This window comes from Gossypium arboreum, chromosome 3 (assembly GCF_025698485.1).
Source record: "Gossypium arboreum isolate Shixiya-1 chromosome 3, ASM2569848v2, whole genome shotgun sequence".
NCBI classification, from domain to species: domain Eukaryota; kingdom Viridiplantae; phylum Streptophyta; class Magnoliopsida; order Malvales; family Malvaceae; genus Gossypium; species Gossypium arboreum.
This window is the reverse complement of record NC_069072.1, coordinates 1,996,039-2,005,993: the sequence shown is the minus strand read 5'-3', so window position 1 is coordinate 2,005,993 and position 9,955 is coordinate 1,996,039. Positions and strand designations below refer to the sequence as shown.

At 32.0% G+C, this 9,955-nt stretch overlaps 1 protein-coding gene and 2 long non-coding RNA genes across 4 annotated transcripts; 2 read left to right on the top strand and 1 right to left on the bottom strand.

Annotated features, from left to right (window-relative positions):
- Window positions 1-857: 857 nt before the first annotated feature.
- On the top strand, window positions 858-4,342 carry LOC108474481 (B3 domain-containing transcription factor VRN1). 2 transcript variants are annotated; one of them, XM_017776419.2, is made up of 5 exons: window positions 858-1,000; window positions 2,415-2,856; window positions 2,926-2,982; window positions 3,052-3,251; window positions 3,342-4,342. In XM_017776419.2, the coding sequence occupies exons 1-5, from the start codon at window positions 941-943 to the stop codon at window positions 3,612-3,614; spliced, it is 1,032 nt and encodes a 343-aa protein (XP_017631908.1). In that variant the 5' UTR covers window positions 858-940; the 3' UTR covers window positions 3,615-4,342. The 2 variants fall into 2 exon arrangements, with proteins under 2 accessions (XP_017631908.1, XP_017631907.1); XM_017776418.2 differs by having other exon boundaries at window positions 2,908-2,982.
- A 3,357-nt stretch (window positions 4,343-7,699) lies between these two features.
- On the bottom strand, window positions 7,700-8,611 carry LOC128290210 (uncharacterized). The gene is made up of 2 exons (XR_008279854.1): window positions 8,282-8,611; window positions 7,700-8,169 (listed from the first exon to the last, which is right to left on the bottom strand). It is a non-coding gene; the product is annotated as an uncharacterized LOC128290210 (long non-coding RNA).
- Window positions 8,054-9,337, top strand: LOC108475416 (uncharacterized). The gene is made up of 2 exons (XR_001869972.2): window positions 8,054-8,193; window positions 8,806-9,337. It is a non-coding gene; the product is annotated as an uncharacterized LOC108475416 (long non-coding RNA).
- The last annotated feature ends 618 nt before the right edge of the window (window positions 9,338-9,955 follow it).

Here is a 9,955-nt window from a genome sequence, read left to right as displayed (position 1 = left end):
TGTAAAGATTTTCAGGGTATTACAGGATAACTGGATACCAGTTCGGTTAGTAAATGACTAATCAATCCTTTTATCAAATTATTATTTTGATAACAATTTTATCTTTTCATACTTTTATATCGTTTACAAATAAAAGAACTAAAATTAAAATATCTACAGATTTACCAATAAGTGGTTGGGTGCAATGGTAAGACATATTACATTCTTAAGAGAAGGACTCAAGTTCAAACATTAGAGATGATATTGTTGTGAGGGGTAACCATGAATCCCAAACATGGATCGTAATACAAATAGAAACACCAAGAATATAAGATAATTGGGTGACTAAAAAAGATAAAATAAAATAGTTGAGTGACTATTTTGTAACTTTTTATAGTTAAAATACTAAAAAAGAAATTTACTAATAGTTGAGTGATTATTAATGTTGTTTACTAATATTTTAAAATTAGAAACGCCTATAAGGAATATTTTATTATTAAAAACCAAGAGAAGCTGGTGGTGGGTCACACGAAGAATGCCAGAGTTTTAGAGAAAGCGAGATTAGAACTCAGTGAGTGAGTAGCTGAGTTTACAAATGTTCCAATGATGAAAACTCAGTTCAACTTTTAGGTTTTTTTTTTTTTTTTAAAAAAAAAAACCACAGATTGTGTAAAAAAAAAAAACCAGTGGGGGAAGCAGAAGAGGAAGAGAAGGCCCGGATCTGAAAGCTCTTTCTTTCTCTCTCTGTTGAATATCTTTTTCATTTTTTCAAAAAAATTCTCTATTTTCCATGTGTAAGCACTCAACAGAGTCTTATGATTTGATCCAGTGATATATAAATATATATTTATATATATATATATATATATATATATATATATATATAGTAGAATTAGATATATATACAGCGAAAAAAGCTCAAAAAAGCAAAATCATTATATGATCTGACAATTTCTGCCAAATGCCACGCCCTTTTTTCCATAAGCTTATTCTCTCCACTACTCTCCAGGACAGGAAACTGGTAAAATTACTCAAAACCCAACTTTATTTTTGCTTATGTTTTTGTTTAGCGAGAACAAATATATATTGGGTTTAATTTAAAATTTCAATATAGGGTTTTTTCCCTTGGGGTAATGGATCATGGGTTTTTGTTTGTAATGTTTTAATTTTGGGTTTTGGGGTTTGAAGTGTGTTTTATGAGATTTGGAGGTAATATTTGAATGTTAAGACCTGCTGAGATTATGTTTGGTTGATGGAATTGGATGAAAATTAGGGAGAATTGAGAATTTTTAGCTTAATGTTTTTGGTAGCTGCTGTGAATTGTGATACGATTTTATTTAAGTAATCATGGATGAAACTGGGGAAAGTAGAAGGAAATAGAAGATCCTTCAAATTTTGATGTCAAGTCTTTTTTTAATGTATTGAGGCTGGGGCCGGGGAGGGGGGGTGCTTATTCGAATCCATTGAAATGCATGGTATATATTTTGCTTCATTTTGAGTAAATTCTATTGATGTATCTGAATTTGAGTTAGTATATATCGGAGCGAAGCAATCAAATTTTTACTGGTTTGATTTTGCAGGAAATAGTCTGTTTTGTAAACAATAAACAATTGTAACCAAATAGGGTTAAATGCTTGTTGCTTCATAGTTTTAAATGGTCCTCATTTTAATGGATTTCGTTAGCGAAAAGAAGTTGAATGTCGAAGTTTTAATTAGTGTAACGTTTTACTTTAGCTTCCTATGATCTTCCTTCATGTGAGTGAAAGCTTATTAGTTTTTCACGTTTGGTCTGATCTTCTGAGTTTGGTATTAATCTACTTTGGTCGTTTGTATGCACTGTTTCGCGTAAACAGGAAGTGGGGAAAGCACAGCAGGTCTATGTGACTGTAAAATAAAGTTTTTTATTTCCTAGATTTTGTTGGATTGAAGAGAATAACTAGGCTTATTACTATGGGTCTATTACTTAAATTGGGTATTTATCGAGTATCAACACATTGCCGTAGGTCTGTTTTGATATTTCTCTCAGGGTTTTTTACCAAATATGCACCAAATGTGAGGCTATTTCATAATGGTGTTTTATGAACAAGCAAGAAAGTTCATCTACATCATGTACACGGAATTTAATGTTAATCTCTTACGGTTTCTTTTTATGTTTTGTCTAGGAAAAAGTATATACGGATTACGTTATTGATTATGATTATACTTGCCATGTTTATGTGTGATGATTTTTATAATTACATCCATTTCTTTGTAATGATTCGATCTTCTCATTTCAATGCTAGTGTTAGATAAGAAGACAGGGGAGTAGTTTTCTTCATATAACATGATGTGCAATAGCACGATGTTTTGAATGTTAATCTGCCAAGTACCATTTGAATCCCAATTTTCATTATTCGCCAGATAAATAAGCCTAACTTGCATTCCGGTGTTTGCAGAGGATACCTGATAACTTTATTAAGAAATTCAGGGATGAGCTTTCTGTTGCTGCCGCTCTCACTGTTCCTGATGGTCATGTTTGGCGTGTAGGAATAAAGAAAGTTGACAACAAGGCTTGGTTTAAGGAGGGTTGGCAGGAATTTGTCGAACGTTACTATATCAGTGTTGGCTACTTTTTGATTTTCAGATATGAAGGGAATTCCGCTTTCAGTGTTAGCATATTTAATTTGTACAACTCTGAAATAAACTATCAAACAAATGCTCTTGTTGGTAATCAATACAATCTCGGAAGACAATATCCATTTGAAGAACTTGAAGATGATGAATGTGTCTCTCCAGCGCTGCCTAATTTGTTTGGTGGGTCCAAACTTAACTGTATAAACTGGAGTGGAGAAGTCAACCATCACGCACCTAAGGGTGTTAATAATCAACCTATTCGCGGTATGGCTTTTCATTACTGTATTTGAACCTAAAAAGATTCTGCTAATGAAGTGAAATTGCATTCTTCAGGTGCAGAGCTACCAAAACTGAAAAAACCAGGGAGGAAAAAGCAGAAGTTTGAGCCTAGTAAGTCCTTTATTTGTTTTGCAGCATATAAGGTTTGGAAATTTTCATTGGTTGTCCAATGAAATGTAGGTGAAGAGGATTCATCTCTTGGACATGAAGATGACATGGAAATGCGTAATAGATTTTATGAAAGTGCTTCGGCCAGGAAGAGAATTGTGACTGCTGAAGAAAGAGAGAGAGCGATTAATGCAGCCAAAGCATTTGAGCCTACTAACCCTTTCTGCAGGGTCGTCTTGCGACCGTCTTATCTATACAGGGGATGTATAATGGTAAGCATTGAATACGATGTGCCATACATGCCCTTTTGATTTCACCTTATAGCACACCACAGTCAACATTTTGATTTTTCTCTATTGCAGTACTTACCATCGTGCTTTGCTGAGCAACATCTAAGCGGGGTTTCAGGATTCATTAAACTTCAGCTTCCGGATGGTAGACAGTGGCCTGTTCGATGCCTTTATAGAGGAGGCAGGGCTAAGTTCAGTCAAGGATGGTATGAATTTACATTGGAGAACAATTTGGGGGAAGGAGATGTCTGTGTCTTTGAACTGCTCAGATCGAGGGAATTTGTGCTCAAAGTCACCGTATTTCGTGTAATGGAAAGTGCTGGACTAATGTACCGGTCCCAATAAAAGCCAACTCGAGTTAAACCAGTTATAAGTATAGTGGCTGCCCGGCTGGTAATTTAAGGAATATTAAACTCTGTTAAGCTACTCTTCCTTTCGGGTGACGTCTAACTTTTACGGTCCTCCATAAGAAATTTAGCTTCTACCGCCATTTTGATGTTCATAAGTTTTTATAATGGTAACTTTTTTCCTGCTTAGGATAGTTGATATGAAAATTTTGTGTCTCGACTAGGTCTGTAAATAGATTGCCCAATGAATTTGAACTCGAACTAGATTGAAAAAAATGGGTACTTACTTTATGGTCTTTTATTTTTGGTGGAAAAAAAAGCTCCATTTACTGCTTGGATTGGAATTCCTAGAGATACTTTGATGCTGTATAGTCTCTAGAGCTGGTCTTTCATTGATGTGGATCAGTTGTTTCTAGCTTCTTTGTCTTCCCCGGTTTATCTCGTGATAATAGATTAGCTATGGTTGTCATTGATAGGCAGTCGTTAACCATACGATGGAAGGAGATAAGGATCATGTGTATATTTGTGTATGTATATAGGCCTATTCATGAGGGTAAACTGAAGTCATAGCAGTAGAAATGGTGATTTCTGCTACCTGGTGGTAAAAGTAGCATGGAGGCCCCTGTAATAGGTGTCAGATTGTATTTTGCTCCCTTCACTCAAACAATGGGCAAATTAGTCTCTGTTAGTTAGATTAAAGATTAAATTGGTCATTTCTATTAAAAATGTCATCTATTTTTACTGTTAAAAACTGAAGTACTTAATGAAATAATTAAACAATTACATGTGATATATTACGTGTATCTCATGTTGACGTAAAGGGACTGGTTTTTAACACTAAAAATAGACGAAATTTTTAACGGAAGGATCAATTTACTCTTTGATCTAATGTGCAGGGTTCAATTTGTTAAGTTTTTTTAGTAGAAGAGCAAAATGTAATTTGACTTCTAGTACAAGAATCTTCATGGTACTTTTACTGCTACAAGATAGGCAGTCAATATACTAAAACTATATGATATAAGTATATATATAGTTTACCACTTTTCTAATTGTATAAGTTGGCTGGTTTGATTGATGAAATTGTTTTAATAATTAGTGTTTGAAATTTGAGGGTACTTTAAAAGTGAGAGTTCACTCAAAGTGGATGCCATGGAATTCAACTAAAACTAAGCACACAAAAGAAAGCATTAATTAACCAACAGTATCCACTCAATTAAGTTGTACATGTTGATGAACTTCATAGAAAATATTTAGTTTAATATCTACTTTGGTCTCTATACTATGGTCAAAATTTCACTTTAGTCCTTTTTACTATTTTGAGGGTCACTTTTCCCCTATTTTCATTCCCTCTATCACGTTAGCGCCTTGGCCATTTCATTAAAAAAAGAAAATCTCACGTGTTCATGTGTTTGCCCCTTGACAGGTTTAATGCATATTTTGGTCCTTGTACTTTAGTGAAATTCTCACATTAGATCCAATACTGCAGTAAAATTCACTTTGGCTTTTTTATTAATGTTCATGTGTTCGCATTTGATTGCCTTAAATGGCCACTTGAGTTTTTTTTTAACGGAAATGGTCATGAAAGTAGAGAGAGCAAAATGACCAAAAAAAAAAAATAGTAAAAAGGTGAAAGTGAGAATTTCACTATAGTACAAGAGTCAAAATAGGTATTAAGCCTAATTATTTTGTAAAAATGTTTAAAATTCTTTCATATGATATTGTAAAAACAACATTTTGCTAATTTTATAACTATAGTAGCAAAAGTTCATTATAATTTCATGGTTTAAATATGTCAGGTTATCTGTGTTTTATTGAAATTTAAAATTTCGTTCTCGTACTTTAATTTTGAGACATTAAGTCCTTGTATATGATCTCTGAGCTAAAACTCCATCCATTTTGCCGTTAGTCTCTAATGTGGCAACTATTGAGAAAAAGGCAAAATAACTTTTATAATCCTCAACATTTACAGTTTTTGTCAATTTGACATTTACTCTTAAAAATACATAAAAAATATTTTTAAATAAAAATCATAAAAATAAGGAATTATACATTTTTAAGAAAAATTAAAAATTAAAAACTCTCTAAAATTCAAAAATAAAAATTTAAAAACCATTACTACGTTTGAGAATCGTGATTCAAAAGAATGACTTATGCCTGCTAAACCCACGAGAAGGAAATCTCTATTTTTATCTTCCGAGTTTTTGTGCTTATATTGTTTGCTTTGAAACTTTTATATCCTCTACTCATGGATCAGATACTTTCATTTACTTCCCCAAGGGATGAACATTGTCGAGTTTTTATCCAATATATATTGGGTTTGGCAGTCAAGAATTGATGCTCAGTGTTTACTAAATGGAATTGAAAGAATTATTAGGTTTAACAGTGTAGAAATCAATCATAGTTGTGTTAGCTAAGCAGATGAGATGATGCTGAGACATGACTTTGTATTAGTTTCTTTATGTTTTTAAGTTTGGATTTTAAATACTTTTCATTAAAAAAAAAGGGGGCAATTTTTTTTTTTTATTTGTATGTTTTTAAATTTTTTAGAATTTTTTTGGAAATATGATTTTTTTTTAATTTTAGACTTTTATGTACTTATAAAGTAAGGGTCAAATTTACAAAAATTGTAAATATCAAAGGCTATAAAAATTATTTTACCCTTTTCTATAAATGCCTACATTAACAAGTAACAAAAAATTGGATGGAAATTAGCTCCAGAACCAAGATTGTTAAATAAAAAAAAGTACAGGGAACCAATGCTTCAAAATTAAATTACAGAAGCTAATTTCAAAAGAGTATAAGAACCCTCATATATTTAAACCTAATTTCACCATTTAAAACATAATTTTTTTAAAAGAGTGACATATGTGTCATTGGACATTTGGTATAATAAAAAAATAAAACTTTAATATATCAAAAAATAAGACACTTTTTCACATTTTCAATCATAATTATCAAGTCTAAAAATCTCGAAATTGTATATTAAATAAATAATTAAAAAATTACTTTATTGATTGAGTTTTACTTCAATTAACATCGGTATTATTGTGCTCGTGTATGAGAATGTGAGTATATAAATAATTTTAAAATATAATATTATATTTTTAAATTTGTTGAGTTTATATTTACATATAATATTAATATCTAAAACAATTTTACAAACTTATTAAGGAAGGTTTAAAGTTTGAGTTTCTCTTTGTAGACAACAATGATTGAAAATAGTTTACTTTGTAGACAGAAAGCCATAAGAAAACTTGGATGAACAAAGAGAGAATGGTGATTAAGGGTAGGAAGAACGTGGAAGTGTGTGAGAGAGAGAGATCCCTTAATACTTTAGTCTTGAGGGTTTTATGTAGGATGATGTCGATCCTTTTTAAAGTGTCACATGTTGTTTTCTTATTGGTTTCACATTTCTTAGAGTTCAGTTAGTCATAGGCATCTTTTTCGCTTAGTTGTGGGTTTTTATATCAGTGTAACGAGTAAATACAATATATAAGGTTATGTGCTCATTTGTATCAATAGTTTGTCAATCACTTCATGAGATCGCCATATTGTAGGATAAGGTTAAAAAAAGAGCTCATGGAGGTATAGGTACAACAAATGGCTTTTACATTGAATGACTAGTAAAAAATAAGTGATTTGATTGGTTGAATTAAAAACTTATTAATTTTTTTAAAAATTAAAAAAACCCTGTTCAATTGGTTTAATTAGTTTTTATAGTTGATTTAATCGATTCATATTGGTTCTCAATCTAATACTCTAATTGATTTAAAGTTGTCTGGATCGCAATCTGATCAATTCTTAATCTAATCGACCCGACCAACCAATTGCATCCAATTCAAACATCCTTGAGTACAACCAATCCGGTTCAAATATCCTTAAATACAATTGCAATTTTAATAGAAATTGAATGATACTTCCTGATAAAGAGAAGCACGGAAAGTAAAACATTATTCGTTACTTTCGAAGAAATGTTCCAAAACTAGAAAACAAATCCATAATTTTATTTTATTTTTAGGCTTAATTCACGATTTAAACTTTTAACTTATTAATAAGAGGATAATGCGCTTAAGCGCACTCAAATCTACATTTTTTTCATTGACAATAATATCAAACCAATCCGCTAAAATTAATCTTTAATGAATAAAAAATGCCATGTGGCATTCCTTCTTCGTTTTGACCGAAAAATAAAAATTAAAAGTAAATATTAGTTTGAACTTCTTTCTCCAAGTTTTTTCTTTCATCTCTTTCTACCCGATCAAACTCCTCACCATCCATAAATATTTTCCCCTTTCTTGCATCTTCTTCACGGCAGCACCATCCCCATCCTAGCGCACTCTCCCCAAACTCCATTACAGAGGCCCTTCTTCACTGCAACACCATCGCACTTCCCAAGCTCCATTTCAGCTTCTGTAAAATATCTTAAAGTCTCCGCCGTGGGTACAAAAGAAACCTCCTTTTTGGTCGTTTCGGCTCCCTGAGTTCGAATTTAGGGTCGGTTTTTTTAGAAACTGGCCAAAAAATCACCAAAAAGGCAAAGAACCCTTCGGCCACTTACGGTAGAAAACGAACACCAGGTGAGTTTTTTTCTTTTTATTTTATTTATTTATATATATATATATATAATAACAGATTCAAAAAGAGGAAAAATAAAATAAAAATTACCTTTGAAGTTTTTTCGATTTTGCATTTCGATTGCTTTGTTTGTTTGAGGAGCGGTTGATGGTGGCCGAGGCTAGGAGCGGCGGCGGCACTAGGGTGCGGCGCTAGGGTTTTTATTTTTTCTGAAAATGGTAAAGGTTTTGGGCCTGACGGGCCATTAGGTTTTTTATTTCGGGCTTTTGAAAAATTGGGCTATTGTAAATGGACTGTTGTTGTTTTTTATTATTGGACTTTAATTATTTTTTCTGTTTGTATTTTTTCTTTCGGTTTTTTCGTTTTGGCCCGGGCCGACGAAATTTGGCTTTCACAATACGATATCAAAATGGTGATGGCTGACTTTTAGTCAATCACATATCTATAGAAGTTGCTCAACTCTCATCACAAAAAAAAAAAAAAAAAAACTGGGGTTTTCATTAGCTTTTAAACCATGCATATGCAATTTAGTGAGAGTGAACCAGTTATGAAAGAGCTTTGTTCTAAGATATTAACACCTACTGATGTTCGGGTTCGTCTTTCATTCCCTACAGCTACGACGAGGGAGCATTTCAAGCTTTTAGAAGGGTCACAGTCGTTGGATTTTCAAGTCAGGGACAAATATAGTAAGGTATGGACCTTTAGGCTTTGCACTGGGAAAAATGGTCACCTTAAGCCTGTGTTAACCAAAGGGTGGCGTGATTTTGTTAAAAGAATGGGTCTCAAGGTGGGTGATAAGGTGATTTTCGTTGTGCATGGGAACCATAATGATCAGCTTGGGATTCAAGTTAAGAGGAACATAATGCTACTCGGTAATGAGCATTGGGCTAATTTGTAAGTGACTTATTGGCTCAATGGGGGTCTAAATTTGGTGAAAATTTCATGTGAAAATGGGTCTATCCTACTTGTTTGATGCATGTCTATGTTAAATATTATATACATAGCTAGGTTTCTGTTTCTCGAGCTACAAGCTTCCCGGTTAATTTTGTGTCTTATAGGGGTAAAACTACTATAGATGCCTTTATACTATGAATCGAATTGTATTTTGTCTCCTCTATTAAAAAAAAATAAGTAAATTAATCCTCATATTTAGCTCAAAAAACAAACAAGTCATTCTGTTAAATATTTTATAATGAATATTTCATAATGAGGGCCACATGTAATGTGTTCACGTCAATTTTTAATAATAAAAATTGATAAAAATTTTAACAATAATGATTGATTTACTCTTTAATCTAACGTATAATGATTAATTTAATTTTTTTTAGTAAAAGGGCAAATGCAATTTGAGTTTTAGTTACAAAGGTTTGTATGATATTTTTCACTTCATAGAAGGTGTGTTTTATCAAGGTGCTATAAAATATAATATATTTACACTAACGAAGTTCAAATCATGTGGTTAGCATTCCTCCCGTAATTGTAATATGTATCAAAAATATATATATATATATATATAGATGATGTATATGGTGTTATATAATTAATAAGATAAATTATGACAGTTTGTTTTCTAGCTTTCATGCATGATAAGCAAATTAATCTTTCTTCAATTTGCTCGAGGCTTGGTATTTATTTAAAAATCTCATTATAGTTAGATTCTATGATCTTCTTTTAAATTAATGGTTGAAATAAGAAAAAAAAGGTAAAAAAAAAAACTTTAATCCACCGTTGATCAAAAAAACTTTAATCCACCGTTGATCATGC

What these genes read in the sequence shown, in the direction of transcription:
- LOC108474481 (XM_017776418.2), top strand. Translation starts at nt 941, where the DNA reads ATGCCACGCCCTTTTTTCCATAAGCTTATTCTCTCCACTACTCTCCAG. An exon ending in CTCTCCAGGACAGGAAACTG is followed by an intron (nt 1,001 to 2,414) that starts GTAAAATTACTC and finishes CGGTGTTTGCAG; the next exon opens with AGGATACCTGATAACTTTAT. An exon ending in AAAGCAGAAGTTTGAGCCTA is followed by an intron (nt 2,983 to 3,051) that starts GTAAGTCCTTTA and finishes AATGAAATGTAG; the next exon opens with GTGAAGAGGATTCATCTCTT.